The following is a 22,774-nucleotide window of genomic DNA, read 5'->3' as shown; positions in this document are numbered from 1 at the left end:
GCTTTTATAAAGCAGTTTACAAAGAAACAAGAGGGGCAGTATGATGTAAGCTAAGCCAACTCATATGTGGGTGCACTGTGCCAAAAGGGTAATCCAAAAAGAGTTCATAGGCATATGCACTCCCACCAACTGTTCACCTGCCAGGGTGCTTTCAAAAAATTCAGAAAAATGTAGCAGGAAGAGCACTCACTGGACTTCAGACTTCAAATGTGACAACAAATTTTATTGAATGTGACGTTTCGGGACTTAACACGTCCCTTCCTCTGACAGTTTGAAAACTCCAAACAAACCAACTTATAAAGGCATACAAAACCCACCCACAATGCAAGCTCCAATCACTGGAAACCGTGTGCAAAATACAATGGTTTCAACCAGACAAGTGTATTAAATAAAATAAAACATGTATTCACAAATTCAAAGAGAAAAACTTAAACCGTTATTATTGTAATGTTAAAGTTACAAAATGTGATAAATATGTAAATACATATGTGAATATATCACGAATAATGCCCCAGACTACTAAAAATACCAATATGGATCATCATAGCACCCCTGTGCCAGAAATGGACTCTCCTCCAACGTCATAAAGGGTTTAACATCACATACAAATAATCCATTCTACTGACATCAACTAAGGAATGTCTCTATATCTACAATACGTAGGTTCATAACAGGGTTCCTGGTTATAACTGATACATTTATCATTTTGTAGATTTACAGACCGTGCATGTTTATATAGACTCCCTGCTCATATTAGTAAATATAATTTGCACCTCAAAGCTTGCGGTCCAGTAAGACCAAAATGTATTCATTGGGCTAGTAGTTGGTCTCATTTTACTACAGGAGAATTGACTAATACACGATTTGACAAATTTGTTTAACCCCTTTACTACCGGGAATTTCAGAAACAAAACTTGCCAAAATTACCAGAGAATGTTTAGCTTTTTTGCTGTCACTCCATTTAAACAGAAAAGGAGCTTTTTTTTTTTTTTAATTTATCTTTTAAAACTATATATTTTTTAAGTAGACAGCCCAAGGTATTGATCTAGGCCCATTTTAGTATATTTCATGGGACCATTTCCCAGCCAAATGCGATCATTTATAATAATACAATTTTTTTTTAACTTTTTCACAAACTTTGTATTTCTCACTTAAATAATTTACATACTGCCTGTGACACAAATGATTGTAAAAGCTTCAGCTGGTATCCCCTTTGTTCGAAAATAGCAGACATGCACGCTTTGCCATTGTTTTTTGGTAATTAGAAGGACGCAAATTGCAGCTGCGCACCACAGTTCTGAAATTCCCGGCAGTGAAGGGGTTAATTAATTATCAGGTATGGGAAATACTATATTATTGTAGGTATTACCCTCCTACCTGACACCTCCCACTGCCAATATGCAGTTTAGGACTTTTTTTTTTTTAAATGTATTATTATTTTTCTGCAGTAATGATCCCCCTCAAACCTTCCACCTCCCACTAGTGGCAGCCATATTTGGTATTGGCAGCTGTATGAATTGTTGGAATTGTTCTCCAATCAGCGCTCTAGCTACTACAAAAGTGCTATATGGGGAGAGTGCTGATTGGTCAACAATTTATACCGTTAGTTCACATAAAAATTGACTTTTGAAGTGGGTGGCGGAGCGCAGGGTATTTTGAATTTCATATCTATATTAAAAAGCAAGTTATAGTGCATCTTCGTTACAACTGATGAATTAAACATTCCGGGTCTGATTTTAAAAAGGGAAGAGTTTACCATCACTAATTATAAGAACCATAAAAGTCAAACATGAGCAGTAGGTATTTACAGGCTATAGTTGATAATTTGAGTTTGATGTCCTTTGTTGAGTGATGAATTGCTAACCTCTTTATCTTACAAATGAGCCAACAAAGAATAAAGCTGAGAGTTTGTCTGTGTGTATACTACTTATTTATTTGTATTTTTCTAGCAAGAATATATATATATATATAACATTTTTTGTTGGGACCACACAGATATTTGACCATGTTTCTCTTTTCTTTTATATTGTAACTGTGGGATCGAACTGTTAGAGACGTTTGTGTTGGAAACTAGTTTGTAACTGAGTTACCAGCTGCAGCAGTCATCATCACCTTTAAAACACTGTATGTGCATTTAATATACACTGACAATGGTCTTTATTTCTGGCTCAGCTGCCTATTGTTTTACGAACATTCTGTTTTTATTTCCAAGCTTGTTATGGATCAGAGTGTTCAGTATGGATTACCATGGTTTTCCTATAGAAAGGGCCTGACGTTAATAGATTTTTCCTCTGGTTAAACATCTTTTTTTTTTTTAAATGTAGTATTCTTTATTAACCAATGTTTTATAAATAAAACATACATAAATGTTCTGCGCATTTTAATAACAATTATAGGGATATATTACTACAATAATAAAATTGTTACAATAATGTTCCTTGGTAACTCTGTCAGTCTGAGCAGTAAACGGCCAGTGATTGGTGACTATGTGCATATGCAGCACCTGCTAGGCTGATTATGTGTATGCTGCTCAGGAAAAAACTGTGAAGTTTTAACTCCATTGTAGAGGTTATATACCTATTATTGCATATCCATTGAACATAATGCTACCTGTTTTGAATAACATTTAAAATTGTACATGCACTTTCTCACCAAACTTGCATGATTCAGATTTTAAGACACTTTTAAATTCACTTCTCAAATTGACTTTGTTCTTTTGGTATCCTTTGTTGCAAAATAATATGTACATACAGGTAGACCTCACTTTACAGTGCTTCACTTTACAGCGCGTTGTGGAGCTGAAGTTCAACCTCCAAGCATTTTGAAACAGTGCTGTAATCATTGTGAGATTGCGAGAAAAGTGACTGGCACCATTTTGTTATGCTTAGTTCACTCTGTTTATAGCGTTGCAGTGCAATCTGTGTCTCAGTGCTATACTCTGGCAAATTGTACTACAGTGACTGTCACTATTTTACAGGTACAGTATTTATTGAATACTAATTGAATAATGTGCTGTGCTTGTGTTAAACTAAACATAGCCCTATTGCACCCCTAATATATGTTAGTTCAAACATGTTTTCAAGTTTTTAAACACACTGGCAAGTGAAAAGAAAGCTAAAACTGCCTTGTTTCACTTTAAGGCGGTTTTCACTTTACAGCGGAGCATACCTGTATCCTACACGACTGCGAGCTAGCCGTTTATTGGTGGTAAACTATTTTCTTCTGTTATTGGCTCTCCAACTGTTTTCAGCTAGCTCCCAGTAGTTCATTGCTGCTCTTGAGCGGAATTTATCATAGAGCATTTTTTTTCTTTTTGCATTTTTATATTCCTTTAAACAGTAGGGCAATTATGTAAGTTTTTTTTAAGCTATATTAGGGTGTCTACTGATAGAAATATGCTTTACTAATCTGTAAAACTATCACTTTAACACTTTTTTGATGCTTACATTTTTTTAAACTACAAATTAAATGATGAAATAAGTTTTTATCTTTTAATTTTTATATTTATAGTGTGTATTGAAAATCTGTGTGGTCAGAAGCCAAGCTTGAAACCTTTCAGCTGTTCTTAAAATGAAAAACATAGCCATTTAGCTTTATTCTTAACATTACAGCAAAATCAGCTCTGGAATACTTGCACTTTAGCTGCCTCTGCATTTTAAGAGCTTAAAGTTATGAACTGCTTAAAAGTAATATTAAGGGCAGAGGATATTTCCTATATCCTGACAATAAATTCTATGTAGTGCAGATGTACAATATCTGCAGATCTCAACAGTCACCTTTCTCTGATTTAAATCTTCACTTCTGACAAGATGACTAAGAAAGAAAACATAAAGATGAGGTCTCTAGAACCTAGCAACTAGCTTATATTATGGTGTTCATGATGAACCCTCTCCAATGGACCTGGCTGCTATGCTTAAAGGGACAGTGTACACCAATTTTCATATAGGATGTAGACATTACTATAAAGAATAAGATGCACAGATAATGATTGAAAAATCCAGTATAAAACCTTTTCTTAAAAACTTACTTAGACGCTCCCAGTTTAGCACTATAGATGAGGTTAGGCCTGGACTCCCAGCGAATGGGGCTGGGAAAGCAAAAAGAGCAGACACCCCCTCCCCTGCATATGAAAAGACAGATTACAGGAATCTGTAGATCTTGGTCTACATCTGATACTATGGGGCTTGGTTAGGAGTCTGAAAATCATTACAATGTTACTTGTTACAAAAACACTCCCAGATGGTCTATATAAATGGATCATCTACAAAATATGTATGCAAAGAAAAATCTAGTGTGCAATGTCCCTTTAATAGCGATATTAGGTCACTGTGTTCTTAGTTGCGTGAAATCATTTTACCTCTTTATTCTTTGGATTATGCTTCAGTCTTCCCAGAGAAGAGGGTTTTTATTATTTATTTGCCCGGTTCTAAGAAATAGGTATTTTGATTTTTATTTTGTTGACCAAATAAAAGGAAAAAAAGATGATGAACAAGAAATTTGTTTGTCTGTTTTAATTTTTTCTGCTCCTTCAAAATGAGTAACAGGAAGCAAATATGTTAAAGGGACAGTCTACTTGAAAATGTTCTTTTGTTTTAAAAATATAAATAATCCCTTTATTACACATTCCCCAATTTTGCATAACCAACACTGTTTTAATACACTTTTTACCTCTGTGATTACCTTGTATCTAAGCTACTGTAGACAGCCCTCGTATCTCAGTGCTTTTTACATACTTGCATTTCAGCCACAGGAGTAAGCGCAATGTTATCTATTTTGCACACATGAACTAGCACATTCTAGCTGTCAAAAGCTAATAAAATGCAATGAGGGCCTAGAAATTAGCATATGAGCCTACCTAGGTTTAGCTTTCATCAAAGAATACCAAGAGAACAAAGAACATTTGGTGATAAAAGTAAATTAGAAACGCCTATCTAAATAGTGAAAGTTTAATTTTGACTTTACTATCCTTTTAAAGTCAGAGAATGCAAGTGTAAGCAAATTTTTTGTTTACCTCTGTTAGCAATTTACTTTTGTGCTCTTGGTATCCTTTGTTGAAAAGCATACCTAGGTAGACACAGGAGCAGAAATGTATTACTGGGAGCTTGCGGGTGATTAGTGGCAACACACTTGCTTCTTGTCATTGACTCACCAGATGTGTTCAGCTAGATCCCAGAAGTGCATTACTACTCCCGAGCTGATGTTTACAGGTTAAACATATAGTTAAATGTAGCAATACTACTATAATAAAATGCTCTTTCACATTAGTGTCATAACATATAATGTTTAAATGACCTATATTATTTTGATATTTTCCTTATTAATTGGGTGTAAGAGTTAAACAATATTTGCATTTATTTAAATCAGTAAACATAAGTGCAAAAATTCCAAGAGTATTATAAGCTCAAAGCATGTCCTTCTCAGCTTGTTGTTGACTTAAATGTATTATTCCTGCTAAACAGTATGAATCTACAAGTAGGTACTAACTGCTGCAGGTGCATTTCGCTCACTAATGTATATCAAGGGTAGTGGATTAGGCGCCTCATCATTGCCTCAGTATTTTATTATGGTGCAAGTTTGGTGCAGATAGCATCCTAGTCTCATTATATCGAGATAACCCAATGGATAGTACCTAAGAGCAGTTTGTGCTGCTATACATTCTTGTTACCTACAACAAGCTGACTAAGTAAAACATTGCCTGTTATCATGCCATACCAAATGTACAGAGAGTATATAACTATGATATAGTACATAAAGGATCATTTATCACATTTAAAGGTTTATGATGTTTTTTTATCATAATAACATCATGTTTGGATTACTGCAGTGCTCTTTATTATGGTCTCTCACAAAAATTAAATCGCCTTCAGTTGGTACAAAGGGCTGCAGCAAGGCTTCTAACTCACCAGCCAAAATTTTGCCATCATGTAACACCAATCCTATACTTTCTTCACTGGCCGACAATAAAATGGCACATACTATTCAAGGTATGCCTACTAGCCTACTATCCTACAAATCTCTGCATGCTCAGGGACCAAGCTATTGAAAAGAATTACTGGTGCCCTATGTCCCAACTTGCACGCTTCGATCAGCACATGCCCAAAAAACTAAAAGTGCCAAGAATTCACAAAAAATGTGGTTTGCAATCTTTTAGCCTTGCTGCCCCATTCCTATGGAACACTCTCCCAAGCACAGTCAAAAACCCACTTCTCTGGACATTTTCAAAGAATCCTTTAAGGAATCAAATCTTTAACTTTTAAATCTCTCATGTAAATATCCCTCATGTAAACCCTTTTGAATCACACAGAGAATAGCGCTATATAAGTTGCTGTTATTATAACAATGCAAGTCTATTATCTGGCATATGATTTTCTTTGCGGTGGATCCTACTGAGAGCTTTTTTCCTATATTTTGCATCACAATATATTTTTAAGTGACATGTTTAAAGATTTCCCACAGTAAGTACACCATTTAATCCTTTTGTCTAGACTCATGCTAGATATATCCATATCACCAACAAATTACCCTGTGTGTTATAATGGGTTTAGACACAGGAAATAGTAAACAGCGCCAGTGAAACATACAAGCTCACTATTCTAGATCACCTAACAGGATCAAGGTAGAAGAGATACAATTGTGGGTTGAATAGGAGTGCCAACAGGCTAAATTATGAAGCTAGGCAATGTAAAATAGGCAAAATAAAACATGCAGTGATATAATCAGACACTGTAAATATGCAGCATGAAAATCAAGTAGAATTAAAACAGATGATTACATAGAAATATACATTAAAATTATACATTTGTTACACTAACCAAATTAAAACAATAAAACTGAGGAGCACATCCCACTGGGGATAGAGAGAGAAAATGTGATATTTGAAAGTATGCTAAGAAAAAAAACATCCGAAAAAATTAAGAAAAAAGTCAGATATTGACTAGTCTGTGAGAGAGTTCTAAGTGAAGGTGATCCTCTAAAGAGGTGTAGAAATGTCCAAAAAAAGAATATCCGTAGTCACAAGAAGATAAAAGATAAGTCTTGGAAAATAAAAATAACGTGTACTCGTGAAAAAAAGAGATTACAATAAAATCCTAGTGTAAGCAAGATAGCTCTGCTTGGGATTACCAAGAAAAATAAAAAAAGGAAAATGTGCCAAATCTTCTAGATATAATAACCCAAATGAAGATATACTTTAGCCTGTTGGCGCTCATATTCAAAACAAAATTATAATGGGTTTAGGACCTATACCACAATGAGTCTGTAACTAAACACTTAGGGCTACATAAAAAGAAACAGAAAAAACAGGCGCAACACCTCTAAGTGCAATATGTCAGTCAATATACAAAATGTATTAACACTTCTACGATTAAAAACTCACAAAGGAAAACCTCAACATAAATGAGGCATGGTATGGGCACTTGAGAACCATCCAGGTCTCTCAAACGATATCCATCTGATGTTAGATCCAGCTGCAGATATTATACTGTGAATATGCGTCCAAAGTCACACACAAAATTCACATATGCTTGCTGTCGTCAGGATCTCCACACTACCCCCAAATACGTAAGGTCCAAACACATAAAATCAGTTCAGTTAACAAACACGCCACTAGGTAAATCAGCTGTGTGCTAACGAAAATGCTGGCAGCTTGCATCAGCTGTTTGCGGTAGCGTGTGGACTTGTTATCTAGCCTTCGTCAGAGGCTAGATAACAAGTGGAGCGCTAAATTATCACGTGCCTGCAAATAGGCAAATCTGCCTGTTTGTGCGCATGATATTTTATTAGCCATTACAAGCTTGCGGTAGCAATTAGCGCTTCTAAAATTAACCAGAGATCAGATCTCTGGTTAATTTTATAAATTTGCCCCAAATGCCCTCCAAAATATTGTGTAATTATTTTATTAAAATATAAAGATGGCAGCACTAGGCAGTATTTTGGGGGTAAAGTTGGCGGATGTGGGGGTGTTAAAAAACAAATGTGCTGAAAAGTGCCTTTACATTGCGGTGTGGGGGAACAGTGTGTTCCCAGTAAATATATATGTATATAATGAGATAGACATACATTGGAAGGAGGCTAGGGACGATTCCCTGCGACATCTAGAAGCTAACTTTCACCAATACCCTTACTAAGAGGATTACATGGTTACTTCAAGAACCCCAGTCCTGTCTTGCAGGGAAGGACTTTAGATCCCATTTCTTCAGAGCACATTCTCTGCCTACCTCCTTTCAGTAGACAAGGCAAATAATTAAAACTTTCATGATTCAATGCAGCATGCAATTTTCGATAGATTTTACAATTTATTTTGCTCTCTTGGTATCCTTTGATGAAAAAGCATACCTAGCAGAAACATTTTGCAGATTTTGCAGCAAGGTAGCATTATAAATTAGCTAGGTGGTAGTCATAACACTGAGACTGCCCTCACCAAGGTTACTAACAATCTCCTTTCTGCTAAAAACAAAGGCTACTACTCTGTACTCATCTTACTTGACCTCTCTGCTGCCTTTGATGCTATTGACCCCACCCCCTTCTCCTACGGACTCTCGGCTCTCTTGGGCTCTGTGACACTGCCCCTCTCCTGGATTCACTCCTATCTCTCTAACAGATCCTGCACCATCTCTTTTGCTGGTGACTCCTCCTCTCTATTGCCTCTGTCTGTTGGAGTACGTCAAGGGTCTGTCCTGGGTCCTCTACTCTTCTCTATTTACACTTCTTCACTGGGTAAACTTATCAACAGCTATGGCTTCAACTATCACCTCTCTGCTGATGATACCCAGATCTACCTTTTCACTCCTGCACTCTCTCCTCTGTCAATTCTCATATTAGCGATGGCCTCTCACCGCCTAAAAATAAACATGTCCTAGCTGGTGACTGGTGACTACACACATATGACTCTTGATAGTAGTACGTTGCTGCTGCTCTTTAACCCTTTGGCTGCTAAGCCACCTGGGTGCTAATATTTTATTTTATTTTATTTTTGAAATGTTTAAATTTTTTTTTTAACTTTTTTATTTATTTTTTACAGACCCCCAAGACTTACACTGTTGGAAAGGTTAGGCGATTACCTTTCCAACAATGGGTCTTGGGGGTCTGTAGCTGCTTAGATGCCTGAGATAAAGGCTTCTAAGCAGCATGCCCCCTCCTCCTATACTTAACATTGTTAAGTATAAATAAAGTTGCGCGGTGACGTCATCACGTAATTGCGCGTGACGTCACTGCGCATCACGTGAAGCCCCGGCGATGCCTGTCACTCTACACTCATGATCGCCGGGGTAGGAGCAGTAAGGAGCCCCCAGATCTCCCTCAAGGTGGGAGAGTGCTCATGATGGCTCTGAGCCATCAGTAGCACCAGAGTTTGAAACTCTGTGACGGCTCAGAGCCGTCATTAGCACTCAAAGGGTTAAAGGGACACTGAACCCAATTTTTTTTCTTTTGTGATTCAGATAGAGCATGCAATTTTAATCAACTTTCTAATTTACTCCTATTATTAAATTTTCTTCATTCTCTTGGTATCTTTATTTGAAAAGCAAGAATGTAAGTTTAGATGCCGGACCATTTTTGGTGAACAACCTGGGTTGTTCTTGCTGATTGGTGAATAAATTCACCCACCAATAAACAAGTGCTGTCCAGAGGTCTGAACCACAATTGTCCGGCTCCTTAGCTTAGATGACTTTTTTTCTTCAAATAAAGATAGCAAGAGTATGAAAAAACATTGATAATAGGAGTAAATTAGAAAGTTGCTTAAAATTGCCTGCTCTATCTGAATCACAAAAGTAAAAATGTGGGTTCAGTGTCCCTTTAAGTATATGTTTAAAACCTTTGCAGGGGTTTAACACAGTTATATGCAAGCAATAGTACAATAATAAGATGCTCTAACACAGAGTTTTTTACAGGGACATGAAACTCAAATTATTTATTTCATGATTCAGATAGAGAATACAATTTGAAACAACTTTCCAATTTACTTCTTTCTCTTGGTGTCCTTTGTTGAATAAGCAGTAATGCACTACTAGAAGGGCCAATAACATAAAGCAAATATGTGCCGCCACCAATCAGCAGCTCCTGAGTCTACCTAGGTATCTTTTTCAACAAAGGATTTCAAAAAAACAAAAATAATTAGGTAACAGAAGTAAATTGGAAAGGTATTTAAAATCACATGCTCTATCTGAATCATGACAGGAAAAAAAACTGTTTTATGTCCCTTTAATTTTATACCTTTATGTCCATTTAAAGGCAAAAGAAACCCAAAGAGTATACAATAGTATTTTATATATGATTAAATTAGCTTTGTTCCCATGGAATTCTCTGTTGAATAGATACCTGGGTAGGTGTCTGGATCACTACATGGCAGAAAATAGTGCTGCCAACATTCTTGCAAAACTGCTGCCATATAGTGCTCCGGACACCTGCATGCTCTTGAGCTTACGTCCCTGCTTTTTTAACCAAAGATACCAAGAGAACAAAGAAAAATGGCAATTAAAGTAAATTTGAAAGCTGTTAAAAATTCTGTGCTCTATCTGAATCATGAAAGAAAATGTTTGGTGTTCATGTCCCTTTAAGTTGGTTGTAATGAGAAGTAAACGTTATGTTTTAACTACTCATTACTTATTTTATTCTTAAAGGGACACTGAACCCAATTTTTTTCTTTCATGATTCAGATAGAGCATGCAATTTTAAGCAACTTTCTAATTTTCTCCTATTGTCAATTTTGTTTTCGTTCTTTTGCTATCTTTATTTAAAAAATAAGGCATCTAAGCTATTTTTTGGTTTAGACCCTGGACAGCACTTGTTTATTGGTGGGTGAATTTATCCACCAATCAGCAAGAATATCCCAGGTTGTTCACCAAAAATGGGCCGGCATCTAAACTTACATTCTTGCATTTCAAATAAAGATACCAAGAGAATAAAAAAAAAATGATAATATGAGTAAATTAGAAAGATGCTTAAAATTGCATGTTCTATCTGAATCACAAAAGAAAAAATTTGGGTTCAGTGTCCCTTTAAGTGAACCAGTTAAGGTGCCTTGCTTCTTCTTTTTTTTTTTTTTTTTTGACTGTGTCAGAATTGCAAAAGATCTACAACTTGGTAAGCGAATGTGTGAGATTATAGGAGAGTATAGATTTTATGCCAACAGCTGGTGGTCTAGTCTTAAAGGGACACTGAACCCAAATTTTTACTTTCGTGATTCAGATAGAGCATGACATTTCAAGCAACTTTCTAATTTAGGCCTAGATGTCTTCTTTTTCAAATAAAGATAACAAGAGAACAAAGAAAACTTGATAATAGGAGTAAATTAGAAAGTTGCTTAAAATTGCATGATCTATCTGAATCACAAAAGAAAAAAATTAGGGTTAAGTGTCCCTTTAAATGTGAGAAGTACTTCAGATGGTGGCTAATTAATTTATATATTACCTGTGCACCAAACCCTTGTGTTGTGTTATTAGGGAACCAGTTTCTAACTTTCAATAAAAGTGTAACAAAGAGTATATGAAACAAGAGCTTTCCCTGACCTCTAATCTTGTTATATACCTAATAATGTCTTCAGTGTCCTTCCTGATATCTTGTGCCATGACATTTAATTTGTTATCAAAGCCACGCGGGCACAAAGTAAATCTGTTAAGTAATTTTGCGCTAACCCTGTATAGATTTTCTTAGGGTCTGAATAAAAGACATTTCTCCTACATTTTTTGCATTTCAAAACTTTGCTTAAAAATTACAGGGGGTTTTGGAATTATTGTCGAATTAATATGATGTTTATAAGCATTTGACAAACAGTATTAGACACAGTGACTGCACTATTCTTTTTTAAAAATATTATTTTCATGCTGGGTAATTTAAAATAGCAAATATATACATTAAAAAAAAACTCCACTATTGTTTTAATTTTTATATATTTCTAGTTAGTATAATGAGTACACTTTAAAAAACTTAATGAGGAAAAATATGACACCAGTACAAAAAAACAAAACAAAAAAAAGTTAAATATCTTAGCGTTTTATTTTGCAACTTTTTGCCTTGCATATGAAGAAAATTATGGTGGCTGCAGGGATAAGGCTTTAATGGGTATTGTTTGTAAGGTTAACATATTTCTCTGCAGTCATTGACTTTATGTTGCACCTGGGCATATTTGTTTAACTAGTTCATGGAAGTGAATAGAATGTAGCACAGCAGGTGCACATAAGCTTCCAAAAATATAATCCGTATATGGATGTGGTTGGGTTGATTAGAATATCTGTGTAGAGATTGTAATAAAGGAACTCAAGTTAAACTTAACTAGATTTCCATTTACCTCAAATTCACCTTTTTTATGTAGGGATTATGCGAGTTTGTCCTACGTGAATATGGAAATACAGTGATATCATTTCCTTTTCTTACAGTAGCCAACTTTCGATATCCTGTTCAGATTTAATTTTTTTGTCCTCTTCACCTTGTCACTAAATTCAGAATGAGAAAGGGCAAAAACATGTTCTATAAAAAAATAATGGTCAAAAAGTCTACGCCACCTCTCTAACTCTGGTTATTTGCAGAAATAGGTTTCTGTCAAAAGTTACACATAGAAACTTATAGGTTATAAAAGCAACTTTTATTATCCAAACATAAAAAAATATGTGGTGAGAAATTCCCAATATTTTTTTTTCTGGGGCAAGAGGGGCCTTTAAAATTGTAGTTCTGAACTATTATGTAGCCACGTCAGCATAAAAAAAAATGAAAACATTGCCCGGTGCTGTTTTATTCCCTTTCTCTCTGTGAGTCAAATCCTGTGGAATTGCTCTAGTAAAAAAGTTAATTGGACCATATATTTTGCCAGATCTCAGCAATCCTGTTTGAGTAAGCCAAGTTGTGTATGAAAAGCAAACCTTTATTCAACGCAGCGCTGCTGCTTTTTTATTTTCTTATTTATTTTTTGGTGAATTTGCACAACTTTCCTACCTCTGTCTTCTTGATATAAGATTGTTAACCGCACTTTTTTACATTGGTATATTTACTTTATTGCACTATATTTCTGTGCTGTGCTTTGTACGCTCAAATATGTAATTAAATTATTTCTCTTTATGCATCAGTTTGCGTAAAAGGAATAATTTAAAAGGAGATTAGAAAATGGGATAGTGTTTTATCTGCCGCTATTTTTCACAGGTTCCAGTCTGTTATAGCTATAATTGTCCTACTCCCTTTTTTGTAATTTTGCAATTTAGAACCAGACTTCATGTGTTTATAAACTTACTTGGAATTATAAAAACCAGGGTACATAAAAATCAACTATTTAAAAAGTAAAAAAAAATTACAAAAAATATTTTTTTATATAAATCAGATTTTTTTTTATTTAAATAGGATTGTTTAAATAAAATGCTTTGTGAGGAAACATCTATCAAAACATATTTTCTATTTAAGATACATTATAATCGAAAGGTTATTCATCCTAAATATAGATTAGTTTTTAATTATATACAGTAGTAAGATGCGGTATTTTTATGGCTGTAATGTTCATTTTTTTGGTAAATTAATTCCATTAATCCATTCACAATGTCACTCTCTCCCAGAGGTTTCAGTCAGATTATTTTGGACATTTTTTCTTTCTACATATTATTGGTTTTGTAGTTCTCAAAACTGAATTTGTGTCTGCAGAGAGTTGAGAAATATACCTTAAAGGGACATAATCATCAAAGGGAAATTTGGGGTTTCAGATAGAGCATACAGATTTCAGATGTAATTTTATTATAAAATTTGCTTTATTCTTTTGGTATCCTTTGTTGAAGGAGAACAATGCTCTAATGGTGCCTAGCTGAACATATTGGGTGTGACCATGACAAGCAGCTAGCTTACAGTAGTGCATTTCTTCTGAGCTTATCTATTTTTGCTTTTCAACAATGGATACCAAGAAAATTAAGCTAATTAGATAAGAAAGTAAATTGGAAAATTATTCAAAATTGTTCTTTCTGAATCATGAAAGTTTAATTTTGAATTTACTGTCTCTGTAATTCCATTGCTCCTTTGCAAATCTATGTACACAGAATCAACCCATACTAAGAGGTCGATTTATCAAGCTGCGGCTGACACTGGCGAATATACGCGCCCTGTCCGCCGCAGCTCGCCTCTGGCGTGGCTGAATACCTCTGGTGCAATTCAGCATTGCACACGATCGCTATTTTGCGCTCTTGTGCAATTCCGCCCCCTGGCCTGTGCCACAGACCAATCATGCTATCAATCTCCCCGGTCGGACGAGACCGGGGAGATTGAAATTTGCACCTAAGAGATGGCGAAAGGGTAGGAAAGCAGCGGTCTGATGACCACTGCTTGTTTAAATACGGCGTGCAGGTTCTCTTGTAGCCAGACGAAAACCTGCCGAAGAGGTTGATAAATCGACCCCCTAAGTTTAAAGAAGCTGTGTAGTAGGGAGGGGCAAGCATTACAAATTAAATATAATGTTATTGTTTAAGTTAAATAAAACTATTTTAAATTTGTTTTTTTTCTTTAGTTAAATAAAACTATTTACATTTTAATTATTAAGGTAATCATTATTTTTAATTAATTAAACAAAACTTTTTTTTAAAATTGTTATTATTAAGGTAATCATTATTTTTTTTAGTTAAATAAAACAATTAAAATTGTTATTTTTAAGGTAATCATTATTTTTCTCCTCCCCACTAAAATACAGCTGAAAAGTTAATCAAATAGTAATGATTAACGTATTAAACTGGAGATAGTTCACCTCCCAATAATTTCATTAATTTTAAGAATCTATCTATGCATATCTAATGATATAAAACCAAATCAGTAATAGTCTGATATAACCGGAAAAATAATCTTAAACGTTATTCTAAAAATGAAAACCATGATTTAAAATGGTCTTACTGAACTAGTGATTGAAAACGTGATTTAAATCAAATGCCCCCTGATAAGAACTATACGTAATGATGAAAAATTGATCTTATATAATGAATTATAAGATGACATGTTTTCTTAAAGGATTACTAACTTTTGCTTTTTCTGTTCAAAACAGACAACATATTTTAAGTAACATCAATCCACACAATCCAATCTACCTCATTTTTTCATGAAAACGATGCTCCATATCATTATAAAATATAGTTTTATTTTACCCGCATGACATCACTTCGGATTGCCAGTATTTGCATATATTATAATGCGATTTCGGCAACCTACACATGCGCAATTGGATTTGTCTTTTTGCGAATGCGCAGATTGCGGAAACTTGTGTCGACATTACCCCAATGGTATTGGCATGCACATTTCCAATAGAAAATCGCTTAGATCGACTTTGTGACGTATTTGATGCCCATTTACCCATCTCGCGCATGCGCATCTCGTACAAAAGTTGCCATCTTCCAACTGGAGTCATCCGCCCGCATTGAAAAGCGATATCCAATAGAAAGAAGTGGGTTTGGAAAACTTGGGAAATTCGGCGATAATTTGCTTACAAACGGTAAATATTTGGAACATGATATGCATTGAAAATGTATTTAATTTCGATGCATATTTTTTATCTAGGATGATTTATTTTGTGACTCAGTGTCCCTTTAAATAAAATATATCTTGTGGTATTAAATGTATTTATTTGTTTGTGCATCATATATACTTTGTATTTCATTACCTCCTTATTGATGCTGTAAATATACCTATTTGGAATGTTTGAGCCTGGCCTAAAACATTTCCAGTATACAATCTGTGGTGATTAGGGCTCATCCCCGGTGATCTCAGTTTCTGCAGAACTTACCTGACACTACTCATATTTAATTTGGAATCAAGGCTTCCTGTAAGTTGTAGGGTAACTGCCCCCCTATTTTTGTCTAAGTTTGAAAACCAATGTTCCCTGTGCTTAAAAATAAACATTATTTGTCTGTCTGCTTGTGGGTCTATCTATAAAGGGACACTAAAGTCAAAATAAGTTTTTAGGATTCAGAAAGAGCAAGCAGTTTTATAACACTTTCCAATTTACTTCCCCTTATCACATTTTGCAGTCTTTTTATATTCACACTTTCTGGGGAACAAGATCCTACTGAGCATGTGGAACAGTTCCCCAAGTGACAGACAGCACACACCCGATGCTCGTGGTAGAGGGCCACTGCACACACCTCTCTGTAATATGTAGACAACTGATTTCCACAGCACCAAAAATGATAGGAAAATTGTTAAATAAACTTAGCCTTTATTGTTCCTTTTCAGCACTTGGCACACCAGCAGCAAAAAAAAAGCGACGTTTCGGGCTGTTAACCCTTACTCATTGCTTATTCAGAACACCTGTTAGCTGCTCCTTAAATACCATCCTGACATTAACCCCTTAATACACCAAATAACATTGTGTTAACTAAACAACTACAAAATATCGCCACCTAGTGGTCAAAACTCATTATTCCTATAAAAATTGTTAAATACATAGTTAAAAACAATCTGCTGTTAGTAGTTACAATTTCAAGATAAATATCTTATACATTCATCATATGATAATATTATTATCTTTGCCACACTTTACTTATTTACAGTGAATACAATATTGTGTTGTATTACAAACTGAGAAAAATATCTTTTATTTCAAATTTTTAAATTCAAATTTTTACTCATAAGAATACTGTCATATCTATTTCTCTATTGATCCCTTTGGGAAATAAAGCATCTAACTTGTGTATCCCAGAAGGATTCTTTCCTCTTTAGCTGAGTTTCCCCTATTCCCACCCCTTCTATGGGTTCAACACTATCAATGACTTGCCACCTCAATTGTGAGATATTATGACCAGCTTCATTAAAGTGACAGGCTACCGGGGCTTTCATGTCCCCCACATCTTTATTTGATCTGGTGCTGACTGAGGCGATCACGTATTTTTCTAACAGTCTCGCCCAAGTAGATTTTGGAGCATGGACACTTAATAAGATAAATTACATGTGTAGACTCACATGTTATAAAATTTGTTGATGTTAAACTTCTTACCTGGTTTGGGGGTGTACCAAACTCTCTACCCTTTATGACCGAATGGCAACAGGCACAGTTTAAAACAGGGATAGGTGCCACATGATTTAGATGATATGTATGTCTGTTTTTTCACCTTGGCCCCAATGTCATTCTTTACCACTAGATCTTTAATATTGGGCACTCTCCTATATTGCCCATTAGTGGATAGTTTTGAAATTCAGTAATATCTGTATTACAATTTTTTATAATATGCCAATGTTTTTTAAGGTATTGGGCAATTTCAGCACTTATGGATTGTACTGTGTTACACACCACTATTCTATCTGTTTATTCCTAATTTTGTGCCTATTTTCACTGACACTATTGGCTTTTTGTTTCTCTCTTTCCACTAAGCTAGAAGGATAACCCCTTTGTACAAATCTCTCAGTCATCTCTCTAAGTCTTATCTCTTTCACATGGCTGTCACTTTCTATTTATGAACTCTGAGCATCTGGCTTTTAGGTAGGAATTTTTCAAAGACTCATGATGGAAGCTATCATATTTAAGTAGGGAATTTCTATCTATACTCTTCCTGTAACATGTCAATTTTTAAATTGTTTAGTTAACACAATGTTATTTGGTGTATTAAGGTGTTAATGTCATATGGTATTTAAGGAGCAGCTAACAGGTGTTCTGAATAAGCATGAGTAAGGGTTAACAGCCCGAAACGTCGCTTTTTTGCTGCTGTGTGCCAAGTGCTGAAATGGAACAATAAAGGCTAAGTTTATTTAACAATTTTCCTATCATTTTTTTGGTGCTGTGGAAATCAGTTGTCTACATACTGAGCATGTGGGGTATACGTATACTAAACAACTAATGAAACTTTAAAAAATACATCTACATGTTACTCATGGACTAATCTTTTCTTTGAATGCATCATTCTATCTAGCATATATTTATGGTATGTCACTAGCGTGTGTGCTAAAAGTATATGAATTAAAAAAATAAAACAGAAGCAAGAAGTAGGACATGAGTTAAAAGGAGCGAGAGAGGATAAAGGAAGCTATAGATAATGGGTAAGAGTGGGGCTTGAATGAGATGTTAGGAAAGAATCAGATACAAGTTACTATAAATAACCAATTCCCTGTACAGAATAGTTTGGGTTTCGGAATATTTACATCTGTAAAATGGGACAGTTTGGAGAGGGGATGAGACCAAGTGTAAACAACAATATCTTATGTCATTTAGGCAATATTTACATGTCATTATACGTGTAACCTAAAGGTAGTTTCATACAGTATCATTTTAATACGTTTTTACACATACTATCATAGTACGGTTAGAACTATGGTACAATACTGTAATCAGAAAGGTTTGAAATAAATATAGACTATTATTTGCATTTTATTACCCAAAAATCAAACCAAAGACACAGGCAGGAAAGATTGTGATTTACAAGCGGGGGAGAAAAAAGTAATCTGCGCTCTCCCCTTTGTGTGCCTTTTGTTGTAACTAGAGTACTGATTGGATAACAATTCAATCCGTTAGCTCCCAGAAAAAAATGATTTTTGAAGTGGGCAGCGGAGCACAGGGGTATTTGACTTTCATATCTGTATTAAAAAGTAAATTATAGCGCATCTTCATTACATTGGATGAATTATACTCTTTCTAAAATATCACTAACACTCCGGATCTAATTTTAAAAATGGTAGAGTTTATCATCACTTTAACACCCAGAACCCTACATGGCTAAATAAACCGCTCTGAAGCTGAAATTTACCTCTCTAAAATTCTATGTGGGATCACACTGTAATTGCAAAGGCTTCTTAGATAATCTCACCAGAGCGGAGAGCTTTAGATCACTGAGTATTAGGGAATCCATCTGTAATAGAAAGACAATGTACTACATGCACATTATAAGGCTTAGATTTTTGTGTTTACTAACCAGACGTCTTATTCATGTTCTTTGCAGAAAGGCTTATTGTGGTAGCAGAGCACTATGAGAAAAGTCTTGAAGATCTGACGCGCGAGAGGAACCCTGTGAGGTATCGTTTACTATGTTTACGTAAATTCCCGTACAAACTTTATAGGGATATAAAAGTGCAGAAAGAAAATGCTGTGATGTGTAAGAGCATTTCATTATTGCTCTTTAATATGCGTTTAACTATGGGGTTGATCACAATTCTTTAGAAATGATTTTCAACAGAAAAACACCATTGTCATTGACCCCTATGTGTTTTAACCCATGCACTGAGGATAAACACATAGTTAAAGTCAGCTGCAAAACAACAGTGCACTATACTGACTGAATACATATGGTAAGCCAATAACAAGAAGCATATGTGTGTAGCCACCAATCATCACTTAGCTTACACTAGTGCATTGCTGCTATTGAGCCCACCTAGGAATACCTTTCAACAATGGATACCAAGAGAATAAATTCAATTTGATAATATAAGTAAAGTGAACAGTATCTTAAAATTGAATGCTCTCTTTGATCCATGAAAGTTTAATCTTGACTTTTGTATCCCTTTAAAAAAAAAAATCCCTTTAAGAAAACAGCAGCAAAAAATACCATACTGTATTTTTTAAATATATTAAATGCACTGCAGGAGCAAGTGGTCTTGTTTATTCACCATTTCACCTCGTGGAATCTTTCCCTGTTTCTGCTGTGTGCTGGAGAGCTGTTTTTCTCTTTAGCTGCACACAGATTGGATGCTAGATGAGTTGGCAGAGCAGCCTTAATGGGCAAGTTATTTCAGTTACAGATTTGTTTGTTCCATTTGAGGGGATATAAAGCAGAGGCTCATCTGGTATCTCCATCAGCAGTAGCAGAGACTGCCAGAAACAAAAGGCTTTCTGCACCTGTAGCATTTGTTAGTGTAAAAACCAGCGTGCTACTAGTCTTGTGGTCAAGCCTACCCATGTGCTGGGGGTTTCATGAACAAGTTCCTGTCGCTAGCTTCCTTGTTAGTATTTGCTAGGGGATAGTTTATATTGTCTCACAACGTCAGCAGGACCCTTGTACGATACATTGCCTGTTAATTGATTACAAATGTTATCCTAAATAGTGTTGGTACTTGTTATACATTAGGGTTGTATCAAGCTCTACAACTGTTAAACACCCATTGTAGTGTAAAAATGCTTTAATTTGTTAGAACATGTCATTTTAACACTAGTGACCCTCCAAGTCTGTTTTTTTAACCCCCTCCTAATGAGTTAAACACATACTTAAAACATTGTGCGGGAGCTGCAGAGATCTGCTGGTCCTATCCAGACATGGCTGTTTATATATGCATTAGTGAAAATCTACATATGCCTTATTTATTGGTCATTTGCTTTAACTGCATAGTCAAAAAGTCAACCAAGTTTACCTTCCTGCAATAAATCCACGCTGTCTTGCATTATGCAAGTTATTTGGATCTGCAATAATTTTATATTTTCAAAGTGTTTCTTATTTTTTTTCTCACATCTGTAGCTACGAAAATCTTCCTTTTCAAGGAAGGAGTATTGCATGTTTGAGAAATCTTCTGTTGCTATAATATCTGATACAATAATAGACAATTTGAACTTTATTTGTGTATACAATATTTACACAACAGACATGAAAAAATACATTTTGTCTATCTTGTTGTGAAGGCCTGAAAGCACAGAAAACCGAAATAAAACCCAAACTCCCCCCCATTATTCAGCGTATAATTAAAAAAAAATCCTATTTACTTCTTTTATTAAATTTAATTTGTTCGCTTTATATCATTTGTTGAAGAGCATGCCTATGTAGGCTCAGGAGAGTGGACTATATGCCGCAGTTTTACAACAATGCATTTAAGAATGTTATTATACATCTCTTTTTTTTCTGTCGATTAGAAAGTTAAACCAAAAGTTTAAGAGCAAATATAGTCACTTGATCTGTTTATCTTTAAAACACTGGTCAGATAGTTTATATCCAAAAAAAGATCTTATAAGGTGTGAAATGATGATATACAGACTGGCATGCTTTAGCTTTTTTCCAGTTAAAATGAATGCCAGGCCAAGCTGTTGGCATAATATTATTTTGATTGATTTTACATTTCACTGGTAATTTAAGTCAACCATCTGTTCTGTGATCCACCTATGCCCATGTGACCATATCCAAATATGTCTGCCTTGATCTCAGCTTACAGGGAATATGTAATGTGTGGGCTTTGTTTGTTTCTATTGGCAGATTCTCGTGTTATATTTTATCATTACTATGGTGTCTGACTTTCCAACTTTTTCCTGACTTTATTTTATTTTTTTGCGAGTGCGTGAGTCACATGGAATTTTATGAAGAGCGAGACAAAGGTTCTCACTTATTTATGGTTTAGATTTGTTCTATTTAGCACTATCAATCTAGATATTTAAATAGACATTATCTTCCAAAATTTTAGATCATACATATCAGTGTTCTCCCTAGGAACTTTTCAATGGGTGCACCACCCAGCTGATTTTACTGACAACCCGGCTATGATTAAAGCCAATACTATGCTAAAATTAGCAAACATTAACGTTTTTCAATGCTTATTGTACAGATTATTGTGAAATACATTAATGCAAAATTTTGCAAGTAATTTGTATCTTGGATGGCAGAAAATTTTATAATTTTACAAGGTATTACACTGTCACCACTCGACTACTTCATAATGTCACCCGACTGGCGCAATTTTATGTGGAGAACACTGCATATGCAAGAGCAACATTTTATATTTACAAAAACATTTTGTGCTTGAAAAAAGTGTTAAGTAAAATGTATTTAAAGGGACAGTATTACACCAATTTCCATATAACTGCATGTAATTGACGCTTCTATAAAGAAGAATATACACATTATTTAGAAACTCCCAGTTTAGCACTGTTCATGAGGTTAGGCTAGGACACCAACTGAAAGGGGCTGAGAGCAGAATCTCTCCTCCCCACTCCCCTGCATATGAAATTCCCCATTATACAAACAGAAGCAATCTGAAGTCTGTATACATCTAAAACTTTGGGGCTTGGTTAGGATTCTGAAAATCACCACAATGTTATTTAAAAAATAAGTAAAACTATACATTTTACAAAACCACCCCAAGATGGGCTATATAAATTGATCATCTATAAAACATTTATGCCAAGAAAAATCTAGTGTGCATTGTTCCTTTAAATGTAAATTGAAACAAATACTGCAGTATTGGTTTTGAAGGCTTTACTACTCCTCATTGGTTGATAAGGATAATTGCCTCTGCTTCTGATGGGGAGGGTCTCACCTATAATACTATGACAAAAAATCATTGATTTATTCAGGACAGGAACACAAGTTTGGAAAAAAAAATGTTTTTTTAATTACCGGCTTTCAAATGGAACAAATTTATTTTTTTTACCTTTTTTATTATACAACACTAAAATACATTTATTCTAAAAATCATAAAAGGAGCCTATAGTTTTAAAAAGAAAATGTGTTAGTTTTATGCAAGCAATAGTACAATAATAAAATCCTCAATTTATTTAACCTCGGCAAAGGGGTTAAACACATATTTAAAATCAGCTCCAGAGCAGCAATGCAATACTGGATGCTAGCAGAACACATTTTCTAAGCCAATGACAGGAGGCATATGTGTGTAGCCACCAATCACCAGCTAGCCCCAAGTAGGGCATTGCTGCTCCTGAGACTACCTAGGCAACAAAAGATTCAAAGAGAACTAAGGAAATGTTATAATTGAAGAACAGTCTTGTAATTGGCATCTAAAACATGAATGTTATACTTTTTTCCCCTAGGTTCGGCCTTATTAATAATCAGCTAGATTACGAGTTTTGAGCGCTATAGGGATTTTAACGACGCCACAAAAGCGGGGTTATTTCACCTCCCTATAGCGCTGCTATTAC

General features: G+C 35.0%; 1 protein-coding gene across 1 annotated transcript in view; it reads left to right on the top strand.

Moving 5' to 3' along the window:
• TBCK (TBC1 domain containing kinase) overlaps positions 1 to 22,774 on the top strand; it is a 747,174-nt gene that overhangs the window by 84,193 nt on the left and 640,207 nt on the right. Inside the window, 1 exon segment of the mRNA XM_053703518.1 lies at positions 18,870 to 18,942. Coding sequence (XP_053559493.1) covers positions 18,870 to 18,942 — 73 coding nt within the window.

Source organism: Bombina bombina, chromosome 2 (assembly GCF_027579735.1).
Source record: "Bombina bombina isolate aBomBom1 chromosome 2, aBomBom1.pri, whole genome shotgun sequence".
Taxonomy (NCBI): domain Eukaryota; kingdom Metazoa; phylum Chordata; class Amphibia; order Anura; family Bombinatoridae; genus Bombina; species Bombina bombina.
The sequence above is the reverse complement of the archived record's forward strand: the minus strand, read 5'-3'. Positions and strand labels throughout refer to the sequence as shown.